The sequence below is a fragment of the Salvia splendens genome, chromosome 2 (assembly GCF_004379255.2).
Source record: "Salvia splendens isolate huo1 chromosome 2, SspV2, whole genome shotgun sequence".
Taxonomy (NCBI): domain Eukaryota; kingdom Viridiplantae; phylum Streptophyta; class Magnoliopsida; order Lamiales; family Lamiaceae; genus Salvia; species Salvia splendens.
In genome coordinates, this window is record NC_056033.1 from 7,534,223 (window position 1) to 7,557,061 (window position 22,839).

A 22,839-nucleotide genomic window follows, 5' to 3' on the forward strand; every position below is an offset into this window, starting at 1 on the left:
AGTAGGAATTTAAGTTTCTATTTTCTCGGGTCCGCGTGCCGGGCCGTTATTAATTGGGCCCAGCTTAACTAGGCCCGACCCGCTGATCCGTTTTGAATGTTGAAGCTGAAAATTGTTTTCTCCGCCTTCACTATCATGCTCTTTGTAACCAGCTCCCCTCGCCTTCTCTCTCTAATCAAACCTCCCCCGTTTCTCTCTCTGCAAAACCTCGGTTTCTCCCCGAAGAATCCCTGCCTACCAACGCGTATAACTCAATTAGCTTCCTCGATCAGTGTTTGTGAATTGTGATATGACGCCCTAACTAACTTTTTCATCTCAGGAATGGAGTCAGAATCATCCACAAAGCTCGTGCTTTGCGGGAAATCGGCTGCGGAGGATGAATTGGCGCGGTGCTTGAAGACGAACAACGCTTTGAAGCTCCCCGATGGATCTCCGGTGACTGTCTGTTTGCATTCGGAGAGTGACAGTGCTGGTAATGATAACGATGACGTTTTTTGTGTGAATTCGTACATGAATTCTATCTCGACTTCTCGTTTCGGAAGGCTGCTCGTTTACTCTCCACGATTAGCTTCCACGCATGATGTTGTTGCTAAGTAAGGCTTCCGTTTATTGCATTTTTAGTTTACCTAAACCGTAAATGTATTTTATGTTAATGAGTTTTATTCATTTGTGATGTTTTGTTTTGACTTTTTGGGCAGTAATTTTGGTGAATTGCCTATTGGCTCTGTGTGTGTTGCTGACGTGCAGCTTAAGGGCAGAGGTATTAATCTGTGTTTTCATATTGTGCGTTGGAATGCATCTATGCATCTATCTGTTCATGTTATGTGTAATTGTTGATTACATCGGGCTTGGTTTCCAAGGCCGGTCGAAGAATGTGTGGGAATCACCAAAGGGATGCCTTCTCTTTTCATTCACGATACAGATGGAGGATGGGAGAGTGGTTCCACTTGTGCAGTATGTGGTTTCTTTGGCTATGACTGAAGCAGTTAATGATGTCTGTCGAAGAAATGTAAGTGCTTTTTCTGAGTTCGCTTGTGTCCATTTGTCAAACGCAAGTAGGATGGAACATCGTTTGCATGGTTATGAAATGTGCCGATTGCCTTTTCTTTACGAGTTAGTTACATGATGCCCAAGCTATGTGAAACAGTGCTAAACTTTTAACCTGTATAGATATTGACATCTATAATAAAGATACGCAAATCATGTATCATGCTTTGCTAATTGAATAAGTGAGGCCTATAAAGATTTTGCATATCAACTGGTGGCAACCAGTGACGATGATAACTTTGAGGAGTAGCCTGAAATTAATCGTTCATTAGAATTTCAGGCTGAGTGGATGATCAAAATACTATTTTCATGCATGCTCCAATCAAGATCCAAATTAGGTTTAGGTGGATTATCCTTTCTACAAATTCAAATTTAAGATGTCACGTTATGTTACAAACTTGGTTTGTTATGATAGATTCTTATTGCAGTTGCTATGCAAGTACTTCAGCAGTTCAGCTCTAGCACAAAAGTCTCTAGTTTAATGTTTGTTACACACATAACATTGAGTCAAGGCCCCTTCTTTCAAAGAGCGTGGAAGCCTTTCTGTAAGCTATAATTGCATCACGAGGGGGTTAATGCAATTATAACTGCAGACACTGAGCCTACATGCGAGCTGAGTGTATGAAATGATGAAAATTGATCTTATTGTTGGAATTTTTCAGTAGAGGTTAGGCACATGATGTTTCTTTAGGCTGTGGTCACAAGTGTGGCTGGTATAAAGGTTGTAACTTACTAACTTAACTTGTAATACAACTGAGTTCTCTACAATGTACAAGTGTGGAGTATGACTTCTTTACCACTGATTATGTCTGATTTCATGTACAATTTTGTAAACAACATAAGTTCTTAGATGTGAAATTCTTCAATTTGATTGAATTTCATCATCAAGAAATTATATATAAAGTACGCTAATATTCTTCAGTAGTTCTGATGAATTCAATCTAGTGTCCAGGGCTCTGAGCAGGACATTGTATCCTTTTCCAGTGAGAGAATTTGGTAGGGGTTAAGACAGTTGTCTAGAAACTGTGCTTTTACATAAAGAAACTAAGGTATTCCTGCAAATGATTGAGCTATATTCTCTTGCTTCTTTAGATTGTAAAATCAGGAGTAGTATATTATATTTTATCTGTTGATTAGTTTTGATATCTCATTTTCCAATTTACAGTGCATATCTTTAGCTTATTCTTTATCTTTTTTTCTACTTCTTTTTTGTTATTCACATCTTAATACCCGTAGCATTTCAGGGAATGCCCTCTCTAGATGTCCGGATAAAGTGGCCAAATGATCTATATTTAGATGGTCTTAAAGTGGGTGGCGTTTTGTGCACATCAACGTATAAGTCCAAAAAGTTTAATATCAGTGCTGGTAAATACTCTTCTCTTTTATGCGTTATTAGCAGACAAGTTCTCCGTGTATTTACATGCTTTGGTGTATTCACTCTTTTATTTCTGACAGACCCCCTTCCCACCTATTGAAACTGAGTCATGTCATGTATGGTCATGTTACTATATACTGGTATAACATCAAACAATCATCAAATCTCAAGGGTTTCCACTGTGGTACTTGTATTATATTTGTAGGAATCGGCTTGAATATTGATAATCAAAAACCAACGACATGCTTGAATGCTGCTCTGCAGAGGTTGGGATATGCTGCGAATCAATTGCAACGTGAAGATATCATATCAGCTTTCTTTAATAAATTCGAGGTCTTTCATGATATATTCCTCAGCCAAGGTGATAATTTTTCTTCTATCTCTCTGCTAGTTTGTTAAGGTTTTTTCTTTATCTTGCGTGGCTGTAACGTGCTATGTGAATTAAATATTGGAGGTGACATATTCTTTTATATCTAGAGTTTGGTTTCGACATAAAAAATATTTGGGTATCAGAATCATCTCTTTATTCTACTCTCTCTGCATTGTTTTCAGTTCAATTAATGAATTAAAGGCAACAATGACAATGTATTTTGTGCCATTAACAACCAAATTTATCTCCTAAGAATTTAATTTGTGCTCATACGCATGATTTTTTTTGGCCAAAAAGAATAGGTCTTGTGAATTTCATTATGCTTGATGTTTACAATTTAACTTTCAAGTATGGTACTCTTTCATTCCATTTGGGTTTATTTTTCACTTTCACACCTGCTTATCAATTCAACCTACAGATATATTCAACTTATCTAGACACTGAATGAACATTATATGGTTAATTTTGTTATGTAGGCTTTCAAGCACTGGAGAACCTCTACTACAAAACATGGCTTCACAGGTAAGACTATAAAGTGGTGATTCCTGGCACAAGCCATATTGATTATGGCTGAGAAAGAAATCACATGTAGCCTTTTGTATCTAGTTTATGAAAATATGTTTGGGTTTGTCTATTGTGCGATTATGTTGATAATACTATCAGTAAATTTTAAAAATATAAAGTTATCGTATTTTTATGTTTATATGTTATTTTTCAAATTTCCTTGTATATTCCCTGAACATGGTTTGATAATTGTGACTAGTGACTGACTGCCATCAATGAGTATATAGACACTTTCCAATTGTTTTATGGAAGTTGTATAAGATCCTTATTGATGACCTATGAAAAAGGAAATACCAGGAAAATATCCGATGTTTTCATCCAAGTTTATGCCTAGGGACGTGGAAACTTATATTCAGGCTTTCACAAACGAAATATGAATATGCTTATATCTCCTGCTCTAGAATGTTGCATTTTGAAACTAAGGAAAGGAAGTGAAGGAGTACATTAAAAAATAAATTTATTGCTTTACATGTTTCTGTTGGCACAGCAGAGGTGCATTTATAATACTGAATCTACATAAAAAAAATGAATATATCAGGCCTATGGCTATGATCACCATGTCATTAACTCTTGTCCTGTCATTACTCATTATTTAGACCACCTATATGCATTGCATGCATAAAACTGGAAAAAGAAAAAGAAGATTAAAAATAGGAAGAAAAAGTAAAGTGTTCACATCATTTATTATGTACAGTGTAACTCTCGTGGTCTTTAATTATGAAAGAACTAGATTTTGATTCGTAAGAAGAGATACACTAGTATAAAGTTTCCGAGATCTGGCCTGAATATTTATTAACAGTAATTTAATAGAATGTGGTGGTTTTCTTGCTTCTTATCATGTAACTTGCATGCAGTGAACAGCGAGTTATTGTACAGGAAAAGAATGAGAGCGAAGACCAAGTTTCTGAAAATGTTCTCACAATCCAGGTGAATATTATTGAAACATAAGCACAAGATTATCCAATTCATCCTTAGATTGTATTTGAAAAACTCTTCAATTCACCAGAGTATCTACTTTGCTTTTTTCCTCGAGCAATTGGTGGTGACTCTTACAATCTCACTTAGAAAAGTTTGTTTAATGATCTCTAACTTTACATGAAAAAACAATATAAGGTAAATGTCAGTTTCTTCAAAAATTCAACTTGATTGTTCAGAACGATTCCGCAACAAATTTACACTTGAACAGCTTTAATGTGAGAATAATTTCATAGAGATAATATAGTGAATTAACAACCTAACAGTGCCACCCCTCTGAATTGTCATTATTGAGGGGCCACTTCACTGAGAGCTCTTTTCTGAAGGCAGAATGCACATTTTAAGAAATCCTAGCTTGCATCCATTAACAACAGCTCTTTGCTTTTCTTATTACCCCTGCTTTTTTTAACCTTTTGTGTTTACTATTACTTTCTTTTGATTGCTGAAGCACATAAGAGCTGCACAAATATGGAAAACCTATTATTTTTGTTTACAGAAAAATATCTTGAGTTAGGAAGAATTAGCCTATTTAGTATGAACGTGTAAAGTACATGTAAAATAACTGAAGTTACCATAACAGTGACCTAACTGTTAGTACTTATTATTGTCCAAGTGCCTATCGTTACACCAAAAACCTTCTGCCTCTCAGGGCTTGACACCTTCTGGATATTTATTGGCTGGCACTGATGATGGTCAGATATGCGAGCTTCATCCAGATGGAAATAGGTACACATAGATCCTGCTATTTCTAATCTTTAAGCAATCCAGCAATGCAACTAGTATGACTAAAGAAGCATGAAATAGTCTGCTTATTTATACAAATATAGTTTTCTAAAATGGGAAATTTGTTGAAATATTATAACATGTTTTTTTTGGCAACTAGCAGTGAAATTTTTATCGCACGTTAATTTTTTTAGTATGTCAAAATCAATATGTTTTATGTAGCTATAGAATTTAAAAAATCAATTTTTTTGTTCAAAACCTCTGAATAATTGAAATCATTGTACTGGTCTAAATAGACTAGTGAGTAGTTGTTAGTATTTTTTATGCTTTGCAAGCCATGCTCGTTGTTAGCCTTCCAATTTCAGTTAAATACTATTATGCAGTTGATTTCAGCTTTCGGGTTTATAAGTAGTGTTAATCCTGTGTGATATTCTCTTTTTTATCTTTTTCTTTTAACTACCCTGAACTTCTTTGTAAGTTTCATCAAGTTAGATCGTTGATTTGATGTTTCCTGCTTGTCCTGTTTCTGATTTAAATGATTGAAAGTGATGCCCGCAACTAGAAGGTGTACCTGTGCTTGGTCGTTTGTAGCTAGCATCTTTGTTGCATTTGTCTTAATGCCAAATGGCAAATATTCTTCACATGTGAAACAGAAGACATGTAGCTCCTGCTCGTTTTTGTGCACCGTGGTTCTAACTTTTCCTGTTCTTTCCCGAATTCCATACCTAAGAAATGATAGAAGGAGAAGTTCAGAAAGTACCAAGATTGATTCCTTTGGGATTCCACCGTTACTACTATTAGATATCACAGCTAGACTGCGAACTTATGTTTCTATCGATCTGGAAGAGGCTCTAATCTCCATCAGGAACAAGCACCTTCCGCCTTTCCCTTTCGCTACCTAACAAGCACTGTGCTCTCACACCGGACCTCTCCACTAATATTCTATTTAACACTATTCAGCCGCCCTCTTCATAAATTTTACTCAGAAACGGAAAGAGAAGAACAATGCCACTACTTCCCCTCGCATTACTTATTCCGTTTATGCCAGACGGAGGGCGTGGGACACCCCATGGCCCTTAAGTGTTTAATGCAATTTCGTCATATGCATTTATGTGTCTTTTTTTCCTATCCGCGCGTGTTGATGTTCTTACTTTGTTACAGTTTCGATTTCTTTCAAGGACTGGTCAGAAGGAAATTGGCTTGAACAAGTTTCATTCCTATAAAGGAAAAAAGGAGGAAATCAGCATCTTCTCCATGTGAATTCATGAATTTTGACTCTCCTTTTTTTATATCTTTTTTTTCTTTTCTTGCTTTAATTTACATGTAACAGTTAAATTTAATCATTTTACTCGGTTTTGGCATGATTAAATTCGTAGGTTGGCCTGGCTTTTTTGACGAAAAAGGACAAAGCTTTGATTTTGAATGATTATTTCGAAGAAGACATGCAACTCAACAGGATCGACTTGGTGCTTACTTCTTTGTGTTATTAATTTTTATCTGTATAAATGTCTCGTTTTAATTAAGCTATCAGTATATTTTAAATTTTAATGGCACTACTATGTTCATTATAAATTTATTATATGTAGTAACCTCAGAATAAATTAATATGGAAAATAAATTTAATTACATTTTTAAATTTATATTCTTAATTAAACTCATATGCTAGTTATACTCACATGATAGAAAAATTAAATATACAATTTATAAATAAAATCAAAGAAAAATGAAAAAAAAAATAAAGTGGCTGGTTTGGGTTTCATTGATTCGGTTTCCATATAAATTAACACAATTATATTTACAAAGAAATTGGCCGATATATAGGATTTGGCTCGGTATGATATACTAGTACCACGTAATTAACTAATCGTTACATGTATGGGATTAGTCTTGTTTTAGTTTGCCTATTAAATATTCAATTTAAGGCCAATATATATTGGATTATAAATTTAATAACGAGATTGAATGTTTGTTGGTCTATGGTGATAAATAATCGTCACGACTTATTATGAGGAGTGGGCTGCTGCCGATATGTTGGAAACGAATCAAATTAAATTAATGTCGGGAAATTAATTAAAACAGAGAAAAGTTTATTCGCATTCGATCCGATGATAATGCTATTATATATTCGATTCCAATGATTGGATAATAAATAATGGCGAAGCATAAATATTGAGAGTACTTGGAAAAGTGCTCGAAGTTATCGCAATAAAGTGTTGGGTATTTTCTGAAAAAAATAAGTGTTTGGTTACGAGTGCTCAATTTCTTTGTAATGCTTGTGATATGGAGTAGAGTACTAATACATTGTAGTCAAAGATCCTAATTGTCGTGTTGATAAAGCAACTAAAATCGTGCTTTGCATATTAATGAAATCATGGGTGTTTTAATAGATATTGGATCTCCACCATTTTTGGTCAATCATCCTCTACAACTTCACTTCACATGCTTGATCACGTTTATTGGACCCTTTTATAAACTACTATTGTCTTACCATCTTTCACTTTAGTTAATGATGATGAATGGTTGATCTTATATCAATTTTGAAGAAAGCGACGCGAAACTTGAAAATCGATTTGCTTCCTTTTTGTAAGATTATTACATAGTACTATTACTATCACATTGTAAGTTTTTTACCCTTATTTATGAGAATAATTAGCTACGCCTACGATCATAGGACCGGGTCCATGGTCTAGACTAGCCAATTTGGTTTAAAATATTTAAAGCATGACTAAAACTAGGTGACTTTCTGAAAACGACAACTATTTTTTAATTACTCGTATTAATGTTACTATAATTTTATCACTTTAGGGTGGAATTACTAAAGAGCACGGATGTGGGCTCAGATCCACTTTTATTAATTTTTTACTCTCTACTCTTCTTCAAGAGCACAACACTCACATCTATGCTCTTCCGCAAGGACATGCTCAAGGGTCCCACCATTCTATTATTCAATTTAAATAAAAATATTTTCACAATATTAAAATGCATTAAAAATACCTGAAATACTATTACAAATTACAAAAAAAATTAAAATTACATAATTAAAATCCTAAAAATTTAAAATTACATAATTAAATTCATAAAATAAAAAAGTCCACTACTCGTGGCCGAATTTCGCTCAAATTTGTTTGATTAGGTCTTCTTGTAGCTCAATGTGGGTTCTGGTATCACGCATTGTGTGTCTTGTTTCGATCATCTCGCCCACCGTCGTATGCACACCTCGGCGTGGGAGAGACCTCGCGGTTGAGCTTCCGGCTTCATCATCGTCTTAAAAGTTAGTTGCCCTCGGTCCTTCGTCAGCTATAATCATGTTGTGCAAGATAATACACGTGTACATGATGTCGACTATATTCTTAACGTACCACAGCCGAGACAGGGCCTTCACAATGTTGAATCGGCCTTGAAAGACCCCAAAAGCTCTTTCGACGTCTTTCCGAGCAGACTCTTGACGCTGCGTAAAAAGAACCCGTCTTAGGTCTTGCGGATTGCTGAACGTCTTCACGAAAGTCGACCACCTTGGGTAGATACCATCGGCGAGATAGTAACCCATGTGGTATGCATTTCCGTTGACGGTGAAGTCGATCGCCGGTGCTACACCATTCAAAACATCATTGAAGAGTGGTGAAGAATAGAGCACGTTCAAGTCGTTGTTGGATCCGGCTACATAGGCTTCATAGGCGACACGATATTGTTCATAGTATTCTTGTTTTTCGCGCTCCGCTTCCGCAATGATATCAGTGAAATCCATTTTTGAATTGTTTAGAGATGGTTTGAGTGAGAGAGGAAGATGTAGATGAGTTGTATGAAAAAAATATGAATGAGAGATGATTTGATGTGAAAAATGTATGATGAATGTGTGTATTTAAGATGATTTTGGGATTTAAAAAAATTATAAAAAATCAAAAACCCGGTAATAAAACGGCTATATTTTGGGAATCTGATTTTTTTTTTTAAATTTTTGGTATTATTTTTTATTTTTTTAAACAAAAAGGAAAATCCAACTGATAATCCGTTGACGAATAGAAATGCGTCACGTCGCCTGTTCAGCGGCACGGACGAGCTCGATGCATCGAGCAGCGTCGTGCCAGCGGCGAATAGCGCGTTGCCGCGCCATCGGCACGGACGCCGTCCGTCCCAGCAAGCACCGCTGTGGATGCTTAACTATGACGTCAACTTTAACTCCAGTTAAATAATAGTACTAATTATATTTGTATGTAAATTCTACTGAGTACCGGTTATTATATGCATGAAGTTAGAATCGACCAAGCCAATCATATCATATGACCAACATTTAGCAAACAAGTTATATAACACAATGAAAAATTGAAAAAAGTAATACTTAAATTTTGATTACTCTCATAAATTATAAAATGTAGTTAATTTATGAATTTTATTTTCCACTCATTAAAAAAAGATGAAAAAATACTTGATTTATTAACGCTGCTCAGCTATCACAAAAAAGCGTTATGTAAAAAAGCGTAATTTATCGATAGAAAAAAATGAAAGTTAGTAGTCCACGTAATTTTGTACAGTATATATACTGTTTTAACAAGGAGAAGCATAAAATGAAATCACCGGCGGCATCAACAAAGATTACTTCTCCGCCCCAACGCCTCCTCATCATCTCACCGGAAAACTCTCCGTGAAGCCCCTAACTTCTCTCTCCCAAATTCAATATCAATCTCATATCCAACCTATACTTACCACTCTCCTCTGTATCTATCCACACCTCAAAATCCGCTTAACTCTCTCTACTCTTAACTAAATTGAATTACTTATATTTCTTATTCATTCATTCCTTTCTTTCATTTTTGATTTTCTCGACCAATTTCATATATATTTTTTTAAAAAAGCAAGGACCAATGATCCGAGTATCGAAGCTGTAAACTATGCTGGATTCCGGAATGTACCCCTTCTGCTGCGTCTCATCAATGGCGATCAGCAACTCCTCCATCCCTGCCGCCGCGCAATCGCCGGCCAGAATTCATAATTTGGCGGCGACCTCGAGGGTTTCGTCGGCGCGTGTTTCCGCCGCCGATCACGGCGGCGCTGCTGTGAGCTTGAGCAATTCGAAAAGCAATCGTCACAGTCATAATCATGGCCAGAGCCGCGATTTGAAGATTAACGATATAGTTGGGGACGGGGTTTCGGGGATTTTGTACAAGTGGGTGAATTACGGGAGGGGATGGCGGCCGCGGTGGTTCGTGTTGCAAGACGGGGTGCTGAGCTACTATAAGATCCATGGACCGGGTAAGATTGTTGTTAATCAGGAGACGGAGAGCGGGTCTAGGGTGATTGGGGAGACATCGATTCGGCGGGTTATGGGGCAGCGTAGCTACCTGAATCATCATCACTGGAATGGAACTTCTCCGGGGAAGAGCCGAACGCCAGTTGGTGAAGTTCATTTGAAGGTTTCGATTCTCTTTTTCTAAACCTTCTTTTTGTACTTCATGATCAGCTTGCGGACTAAGTTTTTTTTTTTTTCTGAATTGGGAAAATGAGTTAGGTTGAATGAAGATTTTCGTTGTTCATTCAGCTTGAAAGAATATCCTTTTGCTTCATCTTGTTTTTGAAAAATTGGAATGAAAGGATTGGCCATGTTTTGCCACTGAACACTAGTCTTATTACATTAGTAATACTCAAGGATGCAATGTATTTATTGATTTACATCACCGTGATTCATTTAATACTTACTGTTTTGGTGTTGGTAAACTTGGTTTCAACTTTTAAGCAACATGTGCAGGATTTTATTTGATACTACTAGATATTACTCAATTGTGTCTTAGGTCTTTTAAAAAAATGATAATCTCTGTTCAGGTCTCGTCTATTCGAGAGAGCCGATCAGATGATAGGAGATTCTCTATTTTTACGGGTACAAAGAGGCTCCATCTAAGGGCTGAGAGCAGAGAGGATAAATTAGCATGGATGGAGGTATTGCAGACTATGAAGGACATGTTTCCAAGGATGTCCAACAGTGAGTTAATGGCTCCCGTGGACAACCTAGCTGTATCGACAGAAAAGCTGAGGCAGAGGTTGTTGGAAGAAGGGGTGAGCGAGGCTGTAATTCAGGACAGTGAGCAGATCATGAAGGATGAGTTCTCTTCACTGCAGAATCAGCTGATGCTCTTGAAACAGAAGCATTGGTTTCTCATGGACACATTGCGGCAGTTAGAGGTACATGTCAAGATTAGTAGAAATTCTCTTACAAATTCTTTTCGGAGTTATTCTATAGCTTCTTCACAGAGTTATGCACATTAAAGTGCTGTACATTTAGATCTTTTAGTGGCTGACTTGGTGTTTTGAGTGATTTTTTTCTTCTTGTTGTAGACTGACTATAAACACTATAGATCTCTAGAACTAGAATTGGTTCTGAATGTCACTGTACTCATTGTTACTATATTCTTAATTATAAATAATATTAGTGAGGCGCCTTTGAGGCTTATTTATCCCTTTGCTCTATTTTCAGCCTGTACTGCAACAAGGTGTTTTTTATTCTTTTTAAATATTTATTATTATTATTATTATTATTATTATTATTATTATTATTATCTTCTCCCAATTTAAATTTTTAATCATAACACTTGTTAGTATGCTAAAATAGAGAGAGGGTGCATAGGCTGTTAGATTTAGCTTTCCTCGTTGGTAAGAAATGGATTACCCTACACCTATAATCTATAGTTACTGGGATTTGGTCTCTAGGGGTCCTTGGAATGGATAATGTGGTGGATAAATTCATTTTTGGTTCAAATTGGAAGTCCCATCGGCACAGATTTGATGATCTAAGGGTGCTCTGGTTTGTACCTTATAAATGATAATTTCTGGTTCCACTCATAAACTAGTGGGTTTTATCGTCAACCATCTTATTTAAAACAATACATATTTTTCAGAAGCAGAAATTTACTCTTAACAGTTCATTAATGGTTTCTCAACGTCTTTCACGATTAGCCACCAGTTATCATTTGGCAGGTGTTGTCTTCTATTGCTCTGAAGAGGTAGATGCATCATCGTTCTTATGTATTTTTTCATTGGTTCTGTTGTTCGTAAAGTTGATTGACTCGATACCTTTTGTTTGTGAAAATCTTTGATTTTGATAAGTTCTTTGTTGTTGCTCATCATATCGATAAAACTACCTTTTTATGTTTGCATGCAGGGAAACTTGCATAGAGGTAGCTTCTTTAGATTTTGATAATTGTTGATTGTGTGAGGTGCTCTTCTGTGTCATATCATACCCATCCTGGATGCCTTTAATTCAAGCCATTACATTTTTTTATACACCCATGTTTCTCTTGTAATCATATACTCAGTGACTAAGTTCTGCGATGGGCTCATTGGCTGAAGTTTCATTTTTAGCCTTCTGGAGTAGTATACGATGTTTAATATACCCACTCATTGTTTTGTTGCTATTTGAGTTAAAGGCATACGGTTTATTTTATGCAAATACCACTTTCTGGAATGGGTATATCTTGTGCATTATGTTGAACCATGCTGCAGAAGATAATATCGAGACTCACAATATTATTTCTTGACTTATTGTTTTTCATTATTTTGTGGCTGAAACATTGTTGCTAATTTGTAGACAGAAAAAGTGGATCTGGAGAATACAGTTGTCGACGAGAGTCAGAGGCAGTTAAAAGAAATTGGAGCATCCTCTAGATCAAGGCAAGAAAAGTATAGTGGTATGCTTCCCCATGCATTCTAATTATTTTTGGTTGACTTAACATCATTAAAGCCAAATCATGATTTTCTTAAGTCCTGATGACTGAGACCATGTGAATGATATTTTATTTAGGCTCCCAAGTTATCTGTTGTCAGTAGGTCTGTAGTTTTTTTTACATGTTGTTTCATGCTGACAACCTTTGCCATCATCTCTGTTTGGGGAGATCTCAATGGATTTGATCAACAAGTTGGACTAAAAAGTCCGTAAATGTACATGTAAATACCATGTACCATATTTTCAAATTTAGACTTTGCAATTCGTTAGTTTGTAGCATATACTGGGAGTGACAATGTTTGATTGCCTAATGCTGCCAAACTTTTCATTCTGTTTTGTTGGTTTGAATTTTTTTTATTATTATACATCCATAAATACTAGTATATGGTAAATCTTGCATCTCCAATTTAGTGTTTGAATATACTGAGCCACTCCTCACTACCTTTCTGTATACTTCTACCAGAAAGTGCCAGTGAGTCTGAATATGAAAATGAAGGAGCTGGTGCAGCTGACGAAGACACAGATGAAGATGATAATACTTTCTTTGACACCAAGGATTTCCTTTCTTCTAGCTCTTTTAAGAGCAATGAGTCCGACTTTAGGACATCATCATTGTCATCTGGTGATGATCTTAGTACTTTTGAATCTGAGGATGGTATTGATCCTGACATTAGATCTGCCGGAAGAAACTTTCCCCATGTTAAGCGTAGGAAAAAATTGCCCGATCCTGTCGAGAAGGAGAAAGGAGTGAGTTTATGGTCAATGATCAAAGACAACATCGGGAAGGATCTCACGAAAGTTTGTCTCCCTGTCTACTTCAATGAGCCTCTCTCTTCTCTGCAAAAATGTTTTGAAGATGTTGAATATTCATATCTTCTTGATCGAGCTTATGCATGGGGAAAGAAGGTAATGCTTTTAATGTTTATTTTATTTTCTGCTGGTAATTTATTTTGCTGATGCACTGGCTGCACAATTGCATCAGACATGTTTTCTTTGTTACATCAATTTATTTACACTTATACCGCTAGGGCCCACCATTAAACACTAATAATAATGTGGGTCCCACTATCTACTAACATTATTTTAACTACCATTCTCCTCATCTCTCTTACTTTACCAATTATGCATTAATTCCCGCACTGTCCCAAATGTCCTTATTTTTTTGGGGACGGAGGAGTATGTATTACCTTTCTGGCTTTTTTTTCCGTCCAATCAGCTGGTGCTATGGTGCAGATAACCTGTGTTATTCCAAGGTCTGAATTTTTGTTGTTGATTTGCATTGCGTTTTTGATAAAAAAATCTTTGTTTTTGTCTTCTCACTGGTCTTAACATATTAATCTAGTTTCGAGAGTTTGATGTATCATGGGTGCTCCTCTTGCAAGATGCTTCTGTTTTCACCCTTTAGCAACTGACTTATGATTCACTATTAAATTCTTTTTAGGGTAACAGCCTAATGAGGATTCTAAATGTAGCTGCATTTGCTGTATCTGGCTATGCTTCTACAGAAGGAAGAATTTGCAAACCTTTTAATCCATTGTTAGGGGAGACTTACGAAGCTGTTTATCCAGATAAAGGCTTGAGATTTTTCTCAGAAAAGGTATCAGTTTGTTACGAGGAGCTAAAAATTTTGGTTCTAAGATAGTTTCGAAGACTTTACTTTGGATATCTTTGTCTGGCTACAATCTTGTAAAAGTTGTCTGAATTTATTATTACTGCACAATAGCTCAAAACAAATAACTTACCATTTCTGATCTAAACAGATTGCTAATTGAAAAGTCAAATTCTTTTTTTTTTTATTTTCTTTTACTTTCAATGAGTATGAAAGTGGCCTCCTTTGGATCAGGTGAGTCATCACCCCATGATTGTAGCATGCCATTGCGAGGGCACAGGCTGGAGATTTTATGGCGATAGTAATCTGAAAAGCAAATTCTGGGGTCGGTCCATTCAGCTTGATCCAGTGGGCATTCTGACTGTCGAATTTGATGATGGAACAGTATTTCAATGGAGTAAGGTATTCTCACAAATCATTGCTTATTTTTATCTTCTCCAATTTTGTTTCATAGACAAACAAAGACCTTCATCTGACAGGTTACAACATCTATATATAACCTCATTTTGGGAAAACTATACTGTGACCACTATGGTACTACGCGGATACAAGAAAACCACGACTACTCTTGTAAGCTTAAATTCAAGGAGCAGTCCATCATCGACCGGAATCCTCATCAGGTGCTCTCTCATACTCATGCATAGATGGAAATTATATGGAAATGGAGCGTCATATATTATGGAACTGAACTATCTTAATATTTTCCGTGTGCAATTGTATAATAAGTAATCTGCAATTAAGTAGTATTTTCTCTGCAACAATATTTGGTGATAGATCAAAGTTCTCCTAATAATTTATCTCAAACCCTGAGAATTTGATGATTTATAGTAATTAGGCTTCTGGAGTATTATTTTTTAATGGTGTCTCCATAAAAGCAACTTTGAGAATGCAGGTGCATGGAGTTGTCCAAGACAAGAGTGGGAAGACGGTGGCAACATTGTTTGGGAAATGGGATGAGAGCATGCACTATGTTGATGGAGATTGCTCCAAAGGAAAAGGTCATGAATCTCTGTCTGAAGCTCGATTGCTATGGAAACGCAGCAAGCCTCCGCAGTTCCCGACACGTTATAACTTGACTCGCTTTGCCATCACAATGAATGAGCTTACCCCAGGATTAAAGGTGATGTTTTTGGAGACGAATTAATTTTGTACACGAGTTGTCCTGTTTGTTACCTTTCGAAGCCAGTTTTGTTGGCCTACAATATATTACAGCATGTTATTGTGAAATAGTTCTGTTTAGTCTCGTGAACTTGATTCCATGACGTGGATCCCAGAATGTATGTGTCGTTGCTCGTTTTATGTTTTTGTACTGACATTGGATTCACCGACACCGACTCAACACCTTTTTGCAGGAGAAGCTACCCCCAACAGATTCAAGATTGAGACCTGACCAGAGGTGCTTGGAAAATGGGGAGTATGAGAAGGCGAATGTTGAAAAGTTGCGGCTAGAGCAACGTCAACGACAGGTAACTAGTTTGATCTTGAAATTACACGCATGATCAACATTTTTACGACTAATGCAGGCTTCAACCGATTTAGCTCATAAGTTTCCGTGATACTTCTCTGCTTAAACATTAAAGTTCAGCAACATGTGCGTATACTCTCGGCTATCGTATGAATCCATGAGGGGGCGTTTACTTTGAGTGATATATTACATTGACAACACACTAGATTGAGTATTTAAAGAAATGACATGATCAAAATTGTTCAATCTATTAAAGCATTTGATTGGGAACAGGCTAGGTCGATGCAAGAGAAGGGGTGGAAGCCGCGTTGGTTCACGAAAGACAAAGGATCGGAGACATACCATTACATTGGTGGATACTGGGAAGCTAGAGAACAGGGCAACTGGGAAGCATGCCACGATGTTTTTGGTAATATACATTCTGATCACACTATAGACTGACGTAGAGAGGGAAATTGGTTCTTGATTAGTTTTGTCGTTGGTAGTTGTTAGGAAATGATGAGGATTTGTCTGTACGAGTTGCAAATATGCATATATATATATATATACAAGTGTGTGTCACTGTCTCCTATCCTATATAAACTGAAATGGAATGTATAATGTATTGGCAAAGATGAAGCAACGAAGTTGTTTCAACCTCAAATACGTACTTATTGCATGCATATTTAATCATTTGGGTATCATGGAGTGCTATTCATTTACTAAATCTTCTCTTCCTCTCTCCCTAAAATTTGTAACTTGTATAGAAACAATTACGAAAAAACACCAAATAAATACGATAAGGAAGCGAAACACTCATCACAAGAGATTATCAAGTAGTATGTCTCTATGAGACCACAGATATGCTTCACCCAACTTCCGTCGATATGTTTCACACTCTACAACTATCGAAAACGCCAAATACAATAGTTTTTCCATGATTATGAGGCCTTTTTGAAATCACTATCAAACATTGATCGATATTGCAAAAAGGTGCATGTCTGATATCGAAAGAGGAATGATTTCATAATACTAAATCTTATAATCAAAAATATTAATATCTACAATTTTTTATTCTTCTTTATTTAATACTAAAACCAAATTTACATTAAATCGAGTGATTCGTTGCTAACTTTTCTTAAATTATTAACTTGTTAACTCATCAACGTAGTGAATTAAAAATGTAAATACAATGAGAATGAAATGTCAACATAAACTTAAGTTGATATTTTAATACATTGTGTTGACATTGATATTTAAATGTCATACAGTTTATTAAAATGTCAACACAAATATGTATTGGACATTTATTTTTAATGCACTACATTAATGAGTTAATAAATTAGTAATTTAAGAAAAGTCATAATTTCAAACAAAAATAAATACTAGTAGTAACTTCCAAATCCTTAAACCCACAAAGGCCATAGCCTCTCTCTCACTCTCTCTCTGAAGCTATGGCCTTCCGTCCACTTCGCCTCCGACGCGTTCTTTCCCTTCTAGAGCACTCTGTCCATGGCTACAAACCCAAACCACTGTCCTTCCTCTCCGCCGCTCGGCTTCTTCCATCCCCCGCCCCGTCTCCGCACTTTACGCGCCGCTCCTTCACTTCTTCCACCACCCTATTCCGCAGGGGATTCAATCCGGACACGGATGAAATCGGGCCCGACACAATCCTCTTCGAAGGATGCGATTACAACCACTGGCTGATCACCGTCGATTTCCCCAAGGACTCCACTATTCCACGCGAACAGATGATCGAAACCTATATCAATATCGCTGCACAAGTCTTCGGAAGGTCAGTCGGTTAATCCCTATTTCTGTAAAATTGTGATCAAATTATGGCTAATTCAAATATGATTTGTACCCTTAGTGAATGGATAGGTCACTATTTCATCATTTGAACAGAAGTCGAAATGCTAGCTGGTTTCAGTGAGTGTCGTTATAGTATAATAAATTATTTGTTGATTTAAGGGAATGACTCCTCCCAGATTGTAAAATGTAGCTCTAGCTAAAGTTGTCTACTTTTTTTTGTAAAAAGTTGGGTGAATATTAGAGGAACAACTTTAAGGTTAGGGATCAAGCGGGGGCTTTGGACACTTCAATCAAATCAACATAACATGCTTAAATGTTGAATGTCAATGTGGTTATATTTACCCCATGTATTATTATTATTATTATTATTGTTGTTGTTGTTGTTGTTGTTGTTGTTGTCGTCGTCGTCGTCGTCCTCTTCATTTTGCCCCTTGCGGTTACTGGATAGGAATTAGGAAGGGTGTTCCGAATTTCCGATATAACTTCTTGGAAAAGTAAGCAAGTAGAAATGGTTTTTTTTTTGTTATTGGCATTTTATTCTCTTGATAATAAATGGTACTGGAGCTAAGCACATTGTACTGATTTCCCTGCACTTGTACAATTATGATTGCTATTACAATTGTTGGCTGCCACAGTTCATATTTTCAATGCATATAGGGCAGTGAGCATAGCTTGATACATTGCCTGACTAATCCTTTGATTGTTTTTCTTCAGTGTCGAAGAGGCAAAGAAGAAAATATATGCACTGAGTAGAACAACATATCAAGGTTTCCAGGTTGAGTGTTCGGAAGACACATCTGAAAAGTTTAAAACTAAGTATAACTTCTGCGACAATTACACTGCACAGTGGAGTTTCAGCCATTTGTTGAGTAAAAGTTTTTGTCGTTAGGTATTCCGCAAGTGGTATTTGTATTGCCAGATTCCTATATTGATCCAGTAAATAAGGAATACGGAGGTTTGGCCTTCTTTCCATTACTGACTCTCTGAACGTGTCTTTTGGATTGAACTATTGTTCTTACCTATTTTAAGCATGGCCATCACATTTGTAGGAGACAAGTATGTCAACGGAGAGATTTTTCCAAGACCGCCTCCTGTGCATTATGGGAGAAGAAACAACAGGGATAGGCGTCCAATAGAGCAGAACTATGGACCGCCTCCACAGCAGAACTATGGGCAACCACCACAACAGAACTACGGGCAACCACCACAACAGAATTACTGGCCACCACCGCAGCAGAATTATGGGCCACCACCACAACAGAATTACGGGCCACCACTACGACAAAACGTCAGGCAAGCACCCCAGCAGAACTTTGGGACACCACCCCCGCAGAACTATGGGCCACCACCCCAGCAAAATTTTGGGTCACCACCATACCAGAGCAGTGCATCACCTCAGCAGCAGAACCACAAGCCACATCACAGCTACGGATCTCCATCACAGCAGAGCCATGTGCCAAACCCGCGTGGAGGTTATCCAAATTCACCTAATTTACCACCTCATCCAAATAATAGTTCAGCTGGATCAGGTGAAAGAAGTGGTTACAGTATCTCAGAACACGATCAAAGAAATGCTACGCCTTCTTATCAGGGAAACTTCAACCGAGCAGAGCTTGAGACTGATTATGCACATGAACAAGGAAGACATCAGAGCTATGCACGACCTGGACAAAGGGGATTTACGCAAGATGCTAATTACGGCTCTTCACAAGATGGAGGTTTTGGGCAAGTATCTGGGGGATATAGAAACTTTTCATCTTCCCAAAATAATTGACCTAGTGAGTCTGTTTATCCTTTGTTTACTCTTGTTTCCCTTTTAAATTACAGCTTTGTGTATTGTGAATATCTGGCGATTTCACTTGAAGGTTGGTATATCAGTGTGAATGCAGAGATGCAGTTTGACTTGAAGTTTGTTGTCACTTCATAATTGTTATATGTTTGGTTATTAGAAATTTTACCTATATCTCATGTCTTTTGTAGCATCTACAAGTTAGAAGATAAATTTTAGTCCCAAGTCTTGTTCGTGTTTGCAAATGAAAGAGAAATAAATATAACAATATATAAGTCTAATGGGCTACTCCTACTATCATCAATTGGTCTTAGGATGGAATCCTATGGATTTCTATTAGTTCACTTAGACTAGAATTAATGTAAGCTGTAATCTGAATTTTCCATGCTAGAACCATGAAAATAGACTATGCACTCAGTCACCACTGTTAACATACCGCACCAACCATTTACTATAGATTTGTGTTTGCTCTATATACTTATCCACGTCTTTTTGGTATTCAAAACTTGCAATGCATCATTGGCTGTCAGTTTAATAGGCGCACTTTGCTGATATTTTTTTTGTTTCTGTGAAGTAAAGGATGTGTTTCAAGTAGCGATGTGCACTAGAAGCTTTACTCAAGGATATGGATAGTTGTGGTTTGGAGCATCTGTGAGATATAACTAGGAGAGGATGTGTTATACTGTCTCAGTTTTAGACAATATAATCACCTTTGAACTTGTATTCTGATGATGAAGATCATTCTCTGCATACTATGTAAGTCACTGAACAGATCACATCTCTCCATGCAGTTTTTTTTGGTTAATAATTTGCACCAGTTGATATGGCTGAAGAGTGAAGAAGCATCTCAAGTTTTTCCTTTCCTCATTTATCCTATTTATTCATGGCTTTAGGAGAGTTAGATTTGTTGATAATGCTCCTTTTTCATTTGTTTTTAGTGTGCATATGACAATTAAGTCGATAATATATCTGTAGATAATAAACATCGATTCTAAGTGGGCCTTAGTTTCGGACCCGACCCGGTCAGTTGAGCTTAAAGCAGTCATCCATGGAAGAAAAGCCCATTGCCTAAAAAGGTTATAAAGCCCAATTATAACTTCTAAGAGCATCCGCAGCGGTGGCGGTTGGCGCCACCGCCGTCCGTGCCAGCGGCAAGGCGAAGGACCGCCACCGCTGCAACCGCGCCGCTGGCACGGCGCTGCTCGATGTATCGAGCACGTCCGTGCCAGCGGACGCACACGTGGCGGTCTCCGATTCGCCAACGGCATAGCCGTTGGTTTCAAACAATTTTTTATTTTTTTTTTAAAAAATCGGATTTTTATTAAAAAAATCGATAAAAAATAAAAAAAAAAATTTTCACTTCCCCAAAAAATTATATCCGTTTATAACCGTTTTTCCCCACTTTTTAATTTTTTTTTATTTTTTTTACCCCAAAAATACACACTTTCATCTATAAATACCCCCAATTTCACTCCAAAAAATTCACACTTTCACTACACAATTCTCATCATCAATCTCTCATATCCATTTTCATCTTCCTCTCACACCCTACAACACCACTATGTCCGGTAACGACGACAACCCAAGCGGCTCTCACGGTTGGAACCCCGAATGGTTCGGTTCGCAACCGTTTCATAGTCCGGAAACGGAATATTCGGCCCCTCCTCTCACCCAAGATTCGGGCGTTCCGAGTGGCTACCGGCCATACCCAATCGACGATCAAGGTGCCTCCGATGGGCGCTACGGGTGGACACCGGAGCCTAGGCCTCGCGCCCCTTCCCAAATGCCGAATCCTCCATCTCGCATCGGTGTCCGCACACCGTACTCACCGGCGGAGATGGAAAGATTGTTCAAGGCGTACTTGGAAATCTCCGAAGATGCGGTGGTTGGAACGAACCAATCCGGCGATCACTTTTGGTGGCGCGTCTCTAGCCGGTACAATGCACACCGGCCGCCGGGAACGATCGAGCGCAACGAGAGTATGGTGCGCAACTGCATCGGCCGAGCCAACGAAGAAATTGGCAAGTTCAACGGCTATTTCATCCAGGAGTCCCGGAATGCCGGGAGCGGCCGAAGCGAGGTCGACATCATCACCGCCTCGCTGAGCACCTACCAATCCATGAACGGTAAGTCGTTCAAATATCTTAACGTTTGGCAGGAGACGCGGACGCACCCGAAGTATAAGGGAGGCATAACATCCTCCTCTAGCGGCTCCTCCAAACGCTCACGGTCGGCATCCCTATCCGACGCCGGCGAAGAAGTGGCTAGCCAACTCGCCGAAGCTAACTTGGGTAGCCCCGATGCCCAACCAAGCGGTTCCCGACGTCGCGCCGCGACTCCATCTGCCCCTGCTCCCGAACCCGCACCCTATGTTCCACCTCCACCCCCGAACAACTCGTTGTGGGCCCTTTTGGCCCAACTCAATATGGCCGATAGGTCAACTATGACCCCCACGCAACTTCAAACGCACGAGTCCATGATATTGGGTCTCCAAAAACAATTGGGGTTGGTGCCGCCGGATGCGTAGTCTTCCTCGGGTTATATTAGCCAATAATTATGTAATTTTTAATTTTTAGGAGTTTAATTATGTAATTTTTAATTTTTAGTATTTTAATTATGTAATTTTTAATTTTTAGGATTTTAATTATGTCTTTTTATTTTATTTGTAATTTGTTATTTTTATTGTGGTTTTTTTAATGAATTTTAGTATTATGAAAATGTTTTTGTGTAATTGAATTTTATATTAATTGTGCTCGTCCTTGCGGAAGAGCACAGTTGTGGGTGTTGTGCTCTTGCCAGAGAGCAGGCATGAATAGTACCGCCCGGGCCCACAACCGTGCCGCTGGTAAGAGCACGGTTGTGGATGCTCTAAACGTTCGGATAGAAAAGTTTTAACAGTATCTGTTTCTATAGGTATACTGAAAATAACATATTCGTTTCCCTATTTACTATGTGAGTTCGTTAGAAAATTATGCAAAAAAAGAAACTCATGTGTTCTTAAAAGAAAAACGAATGAACTTTCGTCTTCTTTTATCCTTTTGCATATACAAATTCTTGATATTTTGGGATCCAATGACTAGAAAAGAATAAAACCTTCGTACGTTCTAATCAGTTGAGAATCCTTGATTATATTTTGTATTTTAATACTTTAAAGAAGCTGTCATGATATTGCTTTACTGTCTAATTATGAACAAGTAGTTGCAGAATTATGACTTATAAAGAGTTGGATTGTTTTAGACTTTAGTACTAGTATTAGTATTTAATAAGAAAAAGAAATGTTGATTTATAGTAACCAAGTAGAGAAATGGGTGGAGACTGTCCCCCCCTCTTGGAACCTCATGTTTAGCGTCACTATTACATTTAATTTTTTTTAAAGCAACTTTCAGCAATTTGTGTTACGACATTACTTAATGACGAGTTTTT

At 37.5% G+C, this 22,839-nt stretch overlaps 3 protein-coding genes across 3 annotated transcripts; all 3 read left to right on the plus strand.

Moving 5' to 3' along the window:
- Nucleotides 1-96: 96 nt before the first annotated feature.
- Nucleotides 97-6,607, plus strand: LOC121786473 (biotin--protein ligase 2-like). Its single transcript, XM_042185118.1, has 10 exons — nucleotides 97-244; nucleotides 320-593; nucleotides 699-760; nucleotides 861-1,009; nucleotides 2,292-2,412; nucleotides 2,628-2,783; nucleotides 3,269-3,314; nucleotides 4,211-4,283; nucleotides 4,981-5,057; nucleotides 6,216-6,607. The coding sequence occupies exons 1-10, from the start codon at nucleotides 97-99 to the stop codon at nucleotides 6,256-6,258; spliced, it is 1,149 nt and encodes a 382-aa protein (XP_042041052.1). The 3' UTR covers nucleotides 6,259-6,607.
- A 3,002-nt stretch (nucleotides 6,608-9,609) lies between these two features.
- LOC121786452 (oxysterol-binding protein-related protein 1C-like) lies at nucleotides 9,610-16,519 on the plus strand. Its single transcript, XM_042185102.1, has 10 exons — nucleotides 9,610-10,462; nucleotides 10,869-11,225; nucleotides 12,628-12,727; nucleotides 13,226-13,668; nucleotides 14,204-14,359; nucleotides 14,606-14,773; nucleotides 14,851-14,991; nucleotides 15,264-15,491; nucleotides 15,724-15,837; nucleotides 16,110-16,519. Exons 1-10 carry the CDS (start codon nucleotides 9,941-9,943, stop codon nucleotides 16,275-16,277), a joined length of 2,397 nt encoding a protein of 798 aa, XP_042041036.1. The 5' UTR covers nucleotides 9,610-9,940; the 3' UTR covers nucleotides 16,278-16,519.
- Nucleotides 16,520-17,241: 722 nt separating this feature from the next.
- LOC121786484 (multiple organellar RNA editing factor 1, mitochondrial-like) lies at nucleotides 17,242-20,248 on the plus strand. The gene is made up of 5 exons (XM_042185128.1): nucleotides 17,242-17,610; nucleotides 18,342-18,439; nucleotides 18,517-18,582; nucleotides 18,677-19,405; nucleotides 19,991-20,248. The coding sequence occupies exons 1-4, from the start codon at nucleotides 17,270-17,272 to the stop codon at nucleotides 19,399-19,401; spliced, it is 1,230 nt and encodes a 409-aa protein (XP_042041062.1). The 5' UTR covers nucleotides 17,242-17,269; the 3' UTR covers nucleotides 19,402-19,405; nucleotides 19,991-20,248.
- Nucleotides 20,249-22,839: the final 2,591 nt, after the last annotated feature.